The 16,337-nt window shown below is 35.4% G+C and overlaps 1 protein-coding gene across 3 annotated transcripts in view; it reads right to left on the reverse strand.

The window, feature by feature from the left end:
* The window catches only part of mnb (minibrain), a 313,755-nt gene that overhangs the window by 101,576 nt on the left and 195,842 nt on the right, over positions 1–16,337 (reverse strand). For all 3 annotated transcript variants that reach the window (XM_081771612.1, XM_081771611.1, XM_081771613.1), the window contains exon 2: positions 1,276–1,484. In XM_081771612.1, coding sequence (XP_081627738.1) covers positions 1,276–1,484 — 209 coding nt within the window. The remainder of the gene's footprint in view (positions 1–1,275; positions 1,485–16,337) is intronic.

Consider the following 16,337-nt stretch of genomic DNA (forward strand, 5'->3'; position numbering starts at 1 on the left):
AGTAGATTTGAAACAAAATTTAGGTTTGTTATTTTAGAGTGGTAACTGGAAAATGCAAAACCGAACGGAATGGAAAACGTCACAATAGTTTAGAAGAAAACCTTGTTCCAAATACTTTTGCGACCCTAGTCAAACTGTCTTATTTATCCAGTCGGAAATTTGACGCTTTATAAAGATCTGCCTGCCTTATTTCGGGTACATGATAAACTGTAAAACGAGTCTAGTAATTTTATATTTATTATTACACTTTATATATATATGTGTGTGTTAATAAACTATACCGACAAACTGTAAGAGGTGATTCCTTATATCAAAATAAGAAAAAAAAAGTTCATAGTTTCAGAGCTAGGGCTGTCCAAAATTCCGAAAAAGCTAAATTTCAACAGGCTCTATTTCGAATTCCAGAAACTGTGAATGGTGGAACGTAAAGAAAGTCGCGTATACACAATTTAAAAGTGCATATTTCATCAATTTTCAATAGCTGCACAGCGTATTCCCTACACAGTGTAATTCTCAGATATGCTCTCAATCGAGTTTTCAGATATATCATTATTTCAAGAAGTGTCCAAAGTAGGCAAGAGGTAAGCCTTGGCAATAATGGACATCCAGTGCTTTGGAGGAAGTCGGAAGTGTTAGGAACCGGCAGCTCCATGTTTTTTTTTTTTTTTTTTTTGTGAGTGAGTGTGTGTGTGTGTGTGTGTGTGTTCGGAATTACGTGTGAAGCTATGTACTTCGTCACGGTATATTTCACGTTTTCTTCACTTATAAGAGTGAAAGAAAACATCACAGCATGCGTTTTCCCGAGTACGAGAGACCGTGCTGCTGACGATCCTTAACACTTCCGACATCGCGCCAAAAGATTCCGTGTTCACTGCTATGAAGGTTTGTCGTTTGCTTACTTTGAACCAATCAAAGTCAGAGCGTATCTCAAAATTCGGTTGATGGCATGTCTGAGAATTTCACCCTGCAGGGAATACTCTGTACACCCATTGAACATTAATGAAATATGCATTTTTGGATTGCGTATGCGTCACTTCCTTTACGCTGATAAGGACAACCATCCACAGTCTCTCGAATTCAAAATAGGGCCTCTTGAAATTTGGCTATTTTGCACAGCCCTAGCTCTGAAACTATGAACTTCTCGCCATGGGTCCATCTGAACTTTTTCTCTTATTTTGATGTAAGGAATCACCTCTTACAGTTTGTCGGTATAGTTAATTAACATCCTGTATATATATATAAAACTTCCATATCCTTGTAAGTTAATCGACTTACCTCGTTGATGTGCTTATAGGTCTTGATGAGATCAACACTTAACTTGCGGAGCGGTGCGGTGGCTGGGTCCCGGAAATGGTGGGGAATCCTTGCCTGCATGGCCTGGATGTCGGACGGCGTAGTTCCACCCGAGGCCATGGTGGCCAGCTGTTCCTCCGGTACCAAACGGCCGTACAGCGGAGCATGGCGCTGTTTACCGGATTCCCCAGCTGCAACAAAACAAAAATAACTTAGATTGATCAAAAATATACAATACATTGAACATTAAAAAATGAATAAATAAATATATGTCGTTAAAAGTGCCATACCACAAACCTATATGTAGCCAGCAGTAGGTATTGGAAGTAATATACCAGCGGTGGCCAACCTTATTAGGATTAAGAGGTACTTGTTGTTTCAGAAATCACTGACAGCGTATACTTATCTAAAGGGCTTTTACGATAAGGAAATCAAAAAACAATAACAATTGCCAATACAAACAGTATGATACGGACTACCGCGGGCTATTTCTCACTAAAGCTGGTCGACACGTTGGCCAGCCCTAAATACTGAACTCGAAGCAATGATAGCTCGGATGCTTAATAAATCAACTGATTCTCGACTAACTGTTATTAACGTATTATTATTATTATTATTATTATTATTATTATTATTATTATTATTAGTCTTCGCTATGCTCACCCTCACTTTTTGAATCTTGTTGAATGACGCAATGAACAGCAAAAATTTACAAATAATCCATTGATTTTTCTGCTTTGTGGTGATGTCAGCAGTGAAAATATTAAAATATATGAATATACTATTTGGTCTACGAATTAATTCGTGCGGTTTTACAAAAGATGGCGTAACTAGCTTATTGTCCCATAGTTTCGTTGATCCAAACATGCGTTGAAAACTACTGTCATTGAGCATCTTGTTTAGTATATGTCAGTTGCTTGAAGCGGAAACAACAACATTTTTTCTTCAACTGAAAATGGCGCATTTTGTGCCTGATAAAGTGTTTTTGCGGGGAGTTATTCTTCATTGCTTTAACATGAAGAAAAGTGCTACCGCAAGACATCATATTTTAGTGGAAGTGTTTGGTGACCATGCTCTAGCTGAGCGAACGTGTCAGAAGTGGTTTGCACGGTTTAAAGGTGGTGATTTCAGCTTGGAAGACCAAAAGCAATTTGGACAGCCAAAAGAATTTGAAGATGAAGAATTGAGAGCATTGCTTGATCAGGATTCGTGTCAAACGCAGGACGAACTTGCAGAAGCATTTGGAGTTGAGCAAGCAACAGTTTCCAAACGTCTCAAAGCCATAGGAATGATTCAAAAGATGTCTTATTGGGTTTCACATGAATTGAAAAGAAAGACGTTGAAAGAAGAAAAACCGTTTGCGAATTGCTGCTTCAAAGACAGAAAAGGAAGGGATTTTTGCATCGAATTGTAACTGGTGATGAGAAGTGGATTCATTACGAGAATCCTAAACGAAAAAAGGCCTGGGTGAAGCAAGGTGAACCAGGTCCTTCACAACCGAAACGAGATATTCATTGTGCAAAGGTTATGCTGTATATATGGTGGGATTTGAAACGTGTGGTGTACTATGAACTTCTGAAACTTGGTGAAACTATTAATGGACATCGCTATCGACAACAATTAATGCGTTTGAAGCAAGCTCTGGCCTGAAAACGACCAGAATGGAATAACAGGCATAATAAACTTATTTATCAAGATGATAACGCTCGACCACATGTCGCAAAACCGGTCAAAACCTATTTGGAAAATGTCGGATGGAAAGTGTTACTCCACCCGCGATATTCACCAGACACTGCTCCGTCTGACTACTACTTGATCGATTGCATGAATAACGATTTGATTGGACAGCGGTTCACTTCTTCAGAAAATATCGAAAAATGGATCTTTGATTAGATTGCGTCAAAAGATGAGGAATTCTTTCGACACGGAATCCGTAAATTGCCTGAAAGATGGGAGAAAGTAGTGGCTAGCGATGGACAATATTTTTGTTAACGTATTCATTTACTTTGTTTTTGAAATAAAGCTTCAATTTTTATTAAAAACCGCACGAATTAATTCCTAGACCAAATAAATGCTACTCTCCACGACAAGTTGCTAGTTGCTAGCATCTTGCTCGAACTTCTTATTTATTAATTTAATAATAATAATAATAAAAAAAGAAGTCATTAACGCGAACCAAGCCCGAAACCCAGAAAAAAAAAGTATCAACTAGCAGTAAATTTTCAATATGAACTATTATTACCTATTGCCTTACTCAAACGAAGTTATGCAATATTAATTCATTAAAATATCGAATTAAGAGGGAAAAATCAAACTGTAGGATGGGCATAAATAAGCCACTTGGTACTAGTAGTTCTTCGGTTCTCAGTTGACTTGAGTAGCAAATAATATGTTATGGTGTAGTTTGTGAATAATACGTTCCAAGAAGTGATTTTATAAAAGAGTTTAGGACTAAAACATTCTGAGGGAGAGATTTATTTTTTTTTTTAATGACAATTTTAACGATGGGTTGACAGATGAAGTACTGGTAAATTAACAGAGCGTTTACTGGGTTTCAGCCCAACGGACTTGACTTTTCAGTGAAGAATAATGTAATTGTTTTCTTCCTTTCTTTATTAAATTACGAATCTAGACTATTTAAAAGAGGTATTACTTCTGAATTTGATAAATCATATATATATCATCCAACAACATTACCAATGTAATAAAAGTTTCTGACTTTGGTAACAACTCAATGTTATGATAAAATAATTTTATAACTTTGTAATATCAATTGGCCAAAGAAGAATAAAGGAAAATATGTAGGCCTATACTTAAGAAAAAAATGGGTTTCAGAGAAATGTGCAGGGTTGGATCCAGGATTTTCTGAGGGAGTAACTGCAAAAAATCACAAACTTCAAAATGACATGTGTTAATATTCTTTACACCTGACAACGCTGATACATAGCGGACGGGAAGGGGGCGATTTTAAAGAGGGTCGCAAGTGATATGCAGGAAAAATTGTTGTTCTCTCTTCCTGGCTTCTGTTTCCTTGCCTACTTGACAAATGTTATATTACTTTGCTTGGTGAATCCTTTTCCTTAAACCTTCAGAAAATCGACTTAAACTATTGCTTTTGCAAACTCCTCTTTCTTTTAAGTCCCAAACGGAAACATGACGGCAAGTTTCAGAAAGCTTTGCTATTTTCACTAATAGCTTCTTATTTTAGATAGTGTATATTTACAACTAAGTAGGGGTGCACGTGCACTCCCCAAATCCGGCCCTGGAAATGTACCATTTTCTCTCCTTTTCACTTTTCTCCTTCCTTCAACGTACCTAGACAGATATACAATGTAGAAACATGTTATGATTACTCCGTACATTAGGAAACTTTAAGACATGTTTTACTGTATATACTTCAACGAACAACAGCAACACAGCCTTGAAAACAAAATGGATTTTCGTCCTGATGGGTCATTGAACAGTGTTGTATACTTTGTGTGTCTCTAATCAAGGGGATAGGTCAGTCGGTGGCAACCGGAAGTGGCTTGCGCAATATCCGCTCCTGCAACGGTTCTTTTGTTTCTCTCCCCCACCCCCTCTCAAAGCTTCAATCAGCACTTTAGATTTCTGGGAACTTGAAACCTGAAGTAACAAAACGCCATGCTGATGTCTGAATACAAACTAAGATATTTCCAGTATATAATTTAACTTGTATCAAAGTAATCAACTTGATTTACTAACATACCGTATGTAATAAAAATATTTCAATGTCCTAATAAACAAGCCAATAAATTCTGCAATATTATTTAGCTTTTAACGGAAGACAAACAGTCCAAACATGAGACGCAATGAAAACCAATAGATCATATTAAGCTGAATAAAGTGATATGGGTAAGTAAATAAAGTTGAAAAACTCATGAGTAGTTTTCGAAAAAATCGAGAAAAACAAATGTTTGTACAGTCAGTAACAAACGTTCTTTTCGTTTTGTAAAATTGTATTGGGGAAACTGTGGTATGGTTGGAACGCACAGAAAATTTCATTCTTTTAATTTACTGAAAACTGTATTCAAATTGTCCTTCCATCCTGAAGTTACCTGCGAAACCAATTTCATCTAACAAACAACTTTTGTCGCTGACTGCACACCTAAAAATTAATGCTGTACAAGAACCAACGTTACCTCTTACGTTTACAGTGATAATGAAGTATACCATAATCAAATTCTTCATTATGACACTAGCAGGGTAGCAGCACATTGTACCGTTAATAAAATATAACCAAAATTAGCACAAACTAATTTTTGTTTAATTAAAGTAATCTCCTCTATTCTCCATCCTCTCTCTCTCAAATCATCTTTTATCTTGTCCTTCCATACCTCATTTAGTGTCTTCCCATCTTCCTTTTACCAGCTGCATCCAGCTTTCCAACACAATAGACTGTTAACTAACAGTTCGCACCTATTATTGTTCTTTGTAATCTCCTAACGGTGACACACAGCCCTCTCAAAGTTACGCACATATTACTTGTAATTACAAATAAACGATAAAGCGTGAAACTTTTCAAGAGAATTAAACTGTAGCACATAGAACCACCTTGGATATTCCTGACTTGCTTCAATTTAGCCCAGGAAATAAAGGGTTTTTATCGGGAAAAATTCGAGACAAGCTGAATTTTTGCCAATTGATAGAATCCAACTAGAGGTGTATTTTCCCCAAAAGTCCCCACTCCTCCCCCTTGTGTTTTCCCCTCCAGCCCCCCTTTAACATTCAATTTGCAAGGTTTTCCGATTATCGTTCATATCTCCGTTATTATTAATCCGATCTGGAAACTCTTTTTACAATCTTTTTCCCTTGAACCACGATCTAAAAAAAGTTATTCTTTTAACAATTTTCGCTAGGTCTAATACTTTAAGAGATATTCGTAGAAATATGTAAAATTTTATATTTTTATGAGTAGCTTTTTTTTCATTTTTCTATTTTAACTTTTATGTATTCGATAATTTGTACAAACGCTTCAAATAAAGTTGTTCGTTTTGTTTTTGTTTTTGAGTTTTTTTGTTTGTTTGTTTGTTTTGTCGAAACTTCACGGAAGTGACTCTAATCCCTTTTTACAATACGAATGTACTTGGGAATCCAATCTTAATATTTGACACGATAAACACATTAAATTTTCTGGGTATTACTTTTGATAAAATGTCCAAAGTTTCCATAGTAACAATGGAATTTCATAGTGAGGAGACGTGTTTAATTGACAAAGTTCAGTTTAAGTATAAGAACTAATACTACATTTACTTTTGTGAAATATACTATTTTAATCTATATAGCTCTAACAACTGGTCTATTTTCAAGAGCTCAGATTTGCTTTTAAAAAAAAAATGAAATTAAATAGGCTTTGAACATTGAACAAATAAGAGATTTTAACTTAAAAGTCACATTTAAGTAAAAGGTACGTCCAAAATCTATATTTACTTACCAAAAACTCTAAAGACATTAATTAACCATGCATTGTCCTAATGATCACAAACGGAATCAAAATACCAGAATACCACCTCTTACGATGCAAACCATACGAAACACTCCACTATTATGTTGACATATTAAAGACGACTAAGCAATTCGCAGGGAGCGGCTGTCCAGCACCAGTATTTGTGATACCGGTGAGCACGCACTTCGCTCTCTTTAGAGGTATGGAAACGTGTAAAATGGCCTTAAATATATTAATATATATATACACCGTTTTAAAGCTACAGAAGCGCTCTACGACTTATATTTGAAGCGTTTTTACAAGTTATCGAATACACGAAAATTAATATATAAAAAACGGAAAAAAGTACTCATAACAATGAATAATTTTACATGTTTCTACGAATATCTCTTAAAGTATTAGACCTAGCGAAAATTGTTAAGAATAACTTTTTTTATTATTATTTAGATCGTGGTTCAAGGAAAAAGACTGTAAAAAGTTTCCAGATCGGATTAATAATAACGGAGATACGAGCGATAATCGAAAACCTTGCAAATTGGTTGTTAAAGGGGGCTGGAGGGGAAAGTACAAGGGTTCAATTCGCGAGTGCCGTAACATTCTTGGACACAACTCTGAAATTTACTGTATTTTCCATTATATTATTATTATTATTATTATTATTATTATTATTATTATTATTATTACTGAATCAATGGGCATGGTATTTATTGAGAAAAAAAATTGTGCTTACTTGCACATATTTGAATAATTTACACGAAAAAAAAAAAGTTCGTAAAAAAATTGTTATAAAATTGCAACATGGCTCCTTGTCTTTTTCAAATTTGCGAAGGTGAGAGTAGCAAGTTAAAAGCTAATTTAAAAGTCAGAACTATCCTCACTACATCTAAAATGTACAACAACCGCAAAAAGCCATGACGTGGAATCTTCACTACCACTTAAAAGATTTAACATGGAGATAGGGGGAGGAGGAGGAGGAAATGACAAGTCTACACGAGCAAAACTGCTTAAAAAAAAAAAAAAAGACGAGAAACAAATCAAGCAAGATCCTTTCCTCGATTGCAAAAACAACTACCGAAGCAGCTGGATTTCATTCCTCTAAATGTCACATCCAATGATAGCAAGGCTATTAAATTGATAATGTGACCATAAGACTCCATTCTGAGAGTTTTTATGGATCTCCTGAAATCGCACTCCAGTCACCATTACTATTTTTATACTTCCGCGAATGGAAACTGACATCTTTCTTTTCTTTTCTGTTGGCAACTGTTCTTAAAAGATCTTTGGTCTACTCATACAATCCTCAGGTACCACTACTATTTCCGTGAAGAAAATGTATCATAAAATCTCACACAAGGAACGTAATTATTGCTTACCACCTAGTAGAAAGCAAAGAAAGAAAGAAAGAAAGAAAGAAGCATTAAATTATATAGATCTACGGCATAGCAAGTATACTTAAAATTTTCATTTCCGTCTGAACGTTTTAAGAATGGTATTCAGACAATTTGGCGCACACAATTAATTATATCAGTAACATGACTTCGGTGATGGAAATTTCTTCCTAACAAATCTAATGAAATACTTTTATTTTCAAGCAGATATTGCTAAATAACTAATTAACTAAGGCCTTGTAAGTAGAGTTGAGTTCAGGATTTCCCCAAAGAAGTGCTAATCTCTGGCTTCACTGTGAAAATAAAATAATAAATATCCTTTTGAATTGAGCTTACATATCAGTTCGCACTATTGTAAATCTGCGCTCATCTCGAGGATGTAAAATTAGATCACAAATAATAATAATAATAATAATAATAATAATAATAATAATAATAATAATAATAATAATAATAATAATAATAATAATAATAATAATAATAATAATAAAGTTTCTTTTTCATAATTAAAAATGGGTTGCTAGGATAAACTAACCTTCTGTACACGGCAGTTAACTTCACGTTGATACGTCACATCACAAACAGGAAAATATCACGAGATTCCATCATAGCACTCTTTGAGTACACATACGTAATTATTTACTCAAGGAGGAATTCCTTGAATGCTTTGAAAGATTAAAATATGCATCACGTATTCAGTGTAGTAGTTATATCGTTATGAACAGTCTCGCTTGAAATCTCCGACTGCACAAAGCAAGAAGACGACGACGTATGCCCAAATGATGAATCTGAGGATCCTGGTTTCCTCCAGCAAGAAAAGAAGCATGAGCATATTAATCACTGTGACAAGTGTTACAATACACTTCCCTCTGTTATATTCGTATCAAAGTGAACCCTCAGGCACCCTTGAAACTGTTAGGATAGGTCCGGTTGTGTAACACTCGTGCTTGGCCTGTTATATTTACATGTAACTTCCTTACCTCCCCCTGCCCCTTCCTCGGTTTTCTTCAATAAAAAGCATCCATTTCATGCCAAACAAGCCCGAGCAGCCGACACCTTACACTTCCTCCTTAGTGCTGGAGATTTATGGATTTAACAACGTAAACATTGCTTTCAACACTTTTTTAAGATCACCTTACAATACCCACATGCAGCTGAGATTAATTTTACGGCCCAACTCAAAGCTTAACTCACAAGCAGTTGCAGCAGTCACTTTGTGCCAAGATTACGTTTGGTTTCCAATAGCAACATAAATTAGTTACAAGCAGTTGTAAATAGTGTTGTTTGAAAAAAAAAAAAGTGCTTTACAGTAGTGCTAGATTAAATCACATCTAGCAATTTGTTGGAATACTTTCATTGTTGCTGTAAATAATGCTAAAAATATAATTAACTCACAGCAAGTAAGTGACTCACCGCTCTAAACAAATCTTCTGGTAAGAACTTTTTTAAATCTTAAAATTTCGTTGATTTCAAGTATGTATACATACATAGACAGATCTGAAACAATTTAACATACAACAATACAATATTTCCAGCCTTAACGTAATACAGATACCTTTACGTTAAGGAAAACTGCAATTCGCATCCCCATTCAAAATTTTGGAATACAGAACTTATTTATAGCAGAACTCGAACCCAGATGATCTTTCTTCTGAAGCAAATATAGATAAGCGTTCATGAAATTATTTGGAAATTGTTATGAAATATTACAAGGGTAGATGGATTCGAAATGTGGGTAAGGAAAAAGTTTTTTTTTTTTTTTTTTTTTTTTTTTTTTTTTTTTTTTTTTTTTTTTTTTAACGCTCCACGTTTCTACTCCGAAGGTATGGAAGTCGGTAGAGGAAATTTGTTGGTTGGAATGGAAATCCAATGAAGAGGAGTTGGCAGAAATTAGAAGAGCGATTAGACAGTTCAAGAAAAGAAAAAAAGAGAAAAAAACTGTCTAAGTATTTTATTTGCGAAGCAATTGTCTTGTCAGAGATGTGATAAAAGGTATAAGACAGAAAGGGAAAGGAATATTAAATCCAATTGAGCAATAATAAAGAAATTAATTCCTACGCGGAAACGAAGCGATTAGGGTTGCACACGAAACGAGACGAAATTTTGAGATGAGGCGCCACCTTCACGATACATTTTCGAGATGAGATCGTCTCAACTCGATGTCTTGCACATCTCTAGAAGCGATTAACGGAAGATCATACTGCATGGAAGTTTTCCAATTTGCAGCATGCCACCTGCCAAGTACCCGCATCTATGAAAAGAAAAGAAAGAAAAAAAACTTCAGTTTACGGTCAATTAAATTAGCCCTTTAGGGTAAAGGATGACAGATGATTAATAAAAGTTAACGATTACGAAAGAACTGATAGAATGAGAATATGGGAGGAAAAGAGAGAACCGAGAAACCTAGACACATGATGTTCATCGTAAGCTCATACAAAGACGCCTCATTCTAAAAGTGAATGCTCTACCACTGATTCACTGTGTACCTTTTTACAGGTATAAACGATGATATCAATCATCTACGTACTCTTTTAACCGATGCACTGAAATTGTTTTCTCTCATATTCAACTTCCTCTTAAACTTGAAATTAAAAAAGAAAAGAAAAAAAAGAGAGAAAAATGGTCGGTGGACGTAATATCTGAATTCCGAGTCCTTAACAGTTACACATTGATTACATTACCAAGAACACATTTGGGAAGGCCGTTTTCGTGAATGAGGCATTTGTGAATGAACGGCTAGCCGGTCCACGAGCCAACAGCTACTTGGAAGGGTCAGCAACAAACACCTCAGGATGTGAACTTAAAAATTCCTCCCACTCCTCTCGTGCCTCTACCGTTATGTAAACCAACTTCATTCATCAACAACACAAGAGTTCTCCAACTGAAAACTTCCATTCACTTCCTTCATGCTGTATAGCTTACTAACCGCTCAAGAGACTTAATACTTAATAATTATATAAATGAAAAATACTGGCCATTATCATGAAATTGTAATTTCCTCGTTAAATGACAAAGTATTTTAAAATTGCTTTAATGAAGGTGAAATTGCATCAATAACCAGTTTTGGTTTAATTAGGTTATGGCTAGAAGTCTGCGCCGCCGCACGCACATCCACAGATGATATAATATATATATAAACCTTATATCTCCAGTAACAATTAAAATTTCAAAAATAATTCCTAGTATAACAGTTCTTAATATCTTTATAGTTTCATGAACCCTATGATATATCAATAGAATTTAAGCTAAATATTCAATGCTATCTGTTTCCACTGTAAATCAACTAAGCATATAAAATTAATGAGAATACAAATATTAAATTAATGGTTCTACTTAAGATATCATCAAACGCAGATTTCTAACAAGAAAATTGTCAAGCTGGTGATACCATTATCTGTCCATTAATTTTACAGGAGACCAAAGGAAAAGGATTTGCTAACTCATAATATATGTAAGTGTATTATCTCCATGTTGCCTGTGCGTTCTGAAGACCCTCAAAGAAGGAAGAATAAGCCACCTCACACAAACTACCATAAAATCAGATTAGCACTTCTTATTGATTGTAGGGTTAAAAAGTAGAGAAAAAATTAAAATAATTAACGAAACTCAATACTGTATTATTCTGCTGGTTCCGAAAAGGTAATCACGCTCTGTTACAACATGTTAATAATCAATAGTATTTAGAAGAACGATAACCAAAATTCTCGACTTTTCACAAACATTCGCATTTTTACCCGCCATCCAACCAGGAACTACAAATATATCTGCAAAATCTACAGTGACGTGGACTACATGTAAATAACAGATACGCTATATTTTATATTTAATTATAGTGTACGATTTATTTTCCCTCTAATCTTCACAGATATAAATTCACTATATTTTCTATCAGAAGGTGTGGTGGACTTTCATGCGGTAAATTCACCATCAGTAAAACCATTCTATAACTTTGGTGTCTAAGGAAGCAGCAATCATTCATCTGATGACGGAATTGCCATTTGACAATAAATAAATAAATAAATAAATAAATAAATAAATAAATAAATAAATAAATATTTTTTCCAGCGTAATTTTAGCGAAGTTACATATTTCTATTGAGTACACCAAATATTTTCATAAAATTCCGCTTTTGTCTTCACCTTTTGTCCAGTTCATCGTTATACTTACGACGTCATAATTCACTGAAAGGCATATTCATTCTACTCAAGTGTTAGATTTCAAACACTGTTTTAATGGTGCAGTGATTAATGGTGTGAAAACTAGAGATTGGTACACAGTGACTGTATATACAGTGTAAGAGAATTTATCAAGATTTAAAGTTATGGAAGTTTTAAGGTTAAAGATTTTTTTTTTTTAACTAATGCTAATTATTCAACAGTTATACCAATATTGCATTTGAATTTCGTCCTACTCAAGCGCAAAATTACTTCCCAAAAGAACGTACATACACAAATTTCCAAGACGAGACGAGACGAGACGAGAAAGGATTCGAGAAAATCAGAAAAGAAAACCTTGTCTCTTCTCGAATTTAAAAATTTAGCTTTCATCTCGTCTCGTGGGAAACACTAATTGACAGGGAAAAATATATCGATAAAAATTAATCGTCTAAGTAGTATTTTCTGACTTCCTCAATATTTTTTTTCATCACAACCGCATTTTAGTTTACCCAAACGAAACGAATTTACTTCTAAATTTTCATACTTTCTTTATTTCTTCGATTTACAGTAGTCCTTTCCGCTACACTACGGACGCTAGTATCAAAAACCAAAAAGCCCGTTTCCTGAAAACGTTTGTTTATTTGTGTACGGAAATACTCTTACACAATTTGAGTTTCTTTACTAGTACATCCCTCCTTTCATCTTGAAATGAAAATTGTATGTAACAATTTTTGAACACATTCACACAACCACACAACTGTCTCCTATCTTTTGAATCCTGTCACAATAGGCAGGGAAGCATTACAATTACATATCATGGAACATTTTCTTCCACCAATTAGACGCCAGTGATAAAATGACACGTGTACTTTTGCACTGCATTATCTATAGGGATGAAACATTAAAATGGTCAATGGAAAATTACGGTAACCGAAATGTCTCTGACTTTACAGAATTATTACGTGCTTTACAAAATTTTATATAGTACTTTAAACAAATGCATCTTACTCGCGTATATACTTCAAAGAAAGAGCCCATTTAAAAAGCACTACCACTATAATCAGCCTCTCCTCTGTAATGTCAAGCAGTTGATTGATTCGATTCGGCGAATTCATGGCAATGCAAAATGCAAGAAACAGACCAGAAGGGCTATTAACACTTCATGAGCACAACTGATGCTTCACCTTTGACTTTTCACTCGCTTCTATATAAAAGCTGCATGCCTTCTCGTCGCACTGTACCTAGACAGCATTGATCTCTCGAACGCTAATTTTGCATCTACACACACACAGTGATTATCTTCAGACAGCAGCAGTAGTATCAACACTTCCTATAGCGTTTGATCATCTAGAGCTAACCAATAGAGAATCATCTCCTTTAATTATTTAATTAAATCTTCTCAAAATGATTACAATATAATATGCTTCTTAACAGGACTCCCTAACGTTCTAGGACTGTTTTATTTAGCTGTCCCTCTTCCGTACTGCTTGGAATCCATTACCAGACAGACTTCAGTAATCGCCGATTTACAGTTTAAAAGGTGGAATCGAACCAACGTAATCCTCACTGAAATGCTTCTCCACCGGGAATCGAATCCGGGAGCAGGTGTATCAAAGGCGCACGCGCTAGCCACTTAACCTGCGACAGCGCAACATGTTTACAAAATTCAATTAGGTTGATGTTAATGAAACCCTTCCTCATTAGTAACTTCCAATCAATATAGACTTTCTGTCTTCATGCTTTGATTAAAGACAGCTGACCAAATACATAGTATAAAAATGTGAAGCGAAGTGTGTGAAAATTAAATAACTAATTTATTTTCCTTTATTCTTTTTGGTGGGGGAAAGATGAATCTATAGTTTTCAGGTACGAGAAAGCGATTTAACAAGCTTTCAAATTTGCAAAAGGCAATTAGGCGCGACCTTGAACAAAGAAAAATGAAATGAAATCTTTAAGTTTTACGTCCCACGGTTATGCCGCTTAGGCTAAAGGAGACTGTGATAATGAGAGATGAGTGGAATGTGGGAGGAAACGGGAGAACCCTGAGAAAACCCACGAGCACGTGTGTACTACTGAGCCACCGCGCCCCCACTCCTTGAACAAAGAGTGGGATGGGGGTTCCAGTGAACTCAAACTTGCATCAATATGTTTCCAGAAACAACAACAACAAAATTCTGCAAGTTTCAGATGATTTTCCACTATTTTTGTGTTACCAGACGAATAAAAGCTAGTCAGCGAATCAGAATATACCGCGTTATCATGGTAAAAAGTTGCCTGTGAAATTAAAAAGGAGATACACACAAATGAATGATGAGATAATTAATTATGTTAAAATCGCAGAGGCCAAAATACCTTCACGGACATGATACTTATCTATTATCTATAATCTTCTCTTTATATGTAGTGGGTGTTTGTTTTTATGCATGTATGTGTATATATTCCACCATAACTTTAAAATGCCTGTAGCAATTTTAACCAAACTTGGTACACATATTACTTACAATTTGGAAAACAGCACTGGGGGGGGGGTAAGACTCCATAGTATACAGGAGTGGGAGGGGGAAGACATAAGAGCAATCGAAACGACCGATTTTAGTGTTAAATTCATAGTTTTTGGAATTCATGAATTGATTAGTTTACCCCCAATACCATTTACGTCTATATTTGACACCCATTAGCACTCCTACGACAGTGGGAAAGGGTTGAATTGTGCAAATAATCGAAAATGATTGATAATAGTGTCAAATCCATAGTTCTCGGTGTGGCTGAGATTAACACACTCCCAATAGCGTTAAAGTCCAAGTTCATCCTCATCGGCATGGGGAGGTTAGAAGCCCCCCCCCACACACACACACAATTTATTTTTCACCATCTCAAATGACTGAGATTAAATACTGTGGAAGTAGGACAGTTAAGGCGTGACAAATAACCCAAAACGGACAGCTCAGTTATATTACATCAAGTGATAGTATTGTACACTGACCGGCATATTTTAATGGCGATTCTGAAACGTGAATCTGGAGATAAAATAGCCAGCAAAAGTCTATTACAATACAGACACTTTTTAATTTTAAAATGATTACTTGTAAAACAAAATATTCAATTACGCCAGCCTTTTTTTTTTTTTTCTGTCTTCGCGCCTGCTAACACCTTCGACACGCCTTACCAATAACCCTCGCAAGTAAAACTTCCGCTCTTTGACTAAAACTTCCTTCACGGGACCTCGCGTGAACCAAATCCTTCTTCAATTCATGTGACACTGGCATGTCTATTGCACATTATGAAGACATTTCCGTTCGCTGCCTACGGAGGTCACAAAATGTTGCTAAGTGTTACTTGTTACCTTGACCCTAACACAGGAGCGTGTGAATGACGCTAAGAAGGGGTTCTAACGCCTGTAACACCCACACCACTGGGCTTATCTACGTACTCATCATTCAAAGCAATCAGGCATGTACACACTTTATATATTAATTTTCACAGCAGTAACTTTAAATCTGTTATTAGAGTTCACAGTACCTAAACGGTTAGCGATTTCTGCATGTGATGTGAGAAGTCGAGTTCGATTCCCGGTCAAAAAACATGGTTTGAATGTCACATTAACATGGGTATCGTTAAAGTTTATGCCCATGTTTTATGTACCTAATAGTGCTGAAGGGCTACATTAAGTTTCTAGCAAACGAGAAATTGTAAACCTCAGTCTCTCAATGTGATATGTAATATCAAACGGGCAAAGCGCTTTTATTTCAATATTTGAAGTGAAATCTTTCAGTTTAACGTCTAACTATTATGCCCTTCAGGCTAAAAGAGACGATGATTAAACCAAGTGAATGGTGATGGAAGAATTGGCAGAATGAGAAAGTGGGAGGAAACGGGAGTATCCCGAGAAAACCCACAGACAAGATGTTGTCCACCACAAACTTACCTGGCCAGGGATCGAACCAGGGACCCCACGTACCTTGTAACACCTAAACTACTCACTGACAAACATGAATTGATGGGGCTTTTTTGTCTTATTTTCACTTGCAGAATTAC

This window comes from Thermobia domestica, chromosome 9, assembly GCF_964235325.1.
Source record: "Thermobia domestica chromosome 9, izTheDome1.hap1.1, whole genome shotgun sequence".
In the NCBI taxonomy this organism is placed as follows: Eukaryota; Metazoa; Arthropoda; class Insecta; order Zygentoma; family Lepismatidae; genus Thermobia; species Thermobia domestica.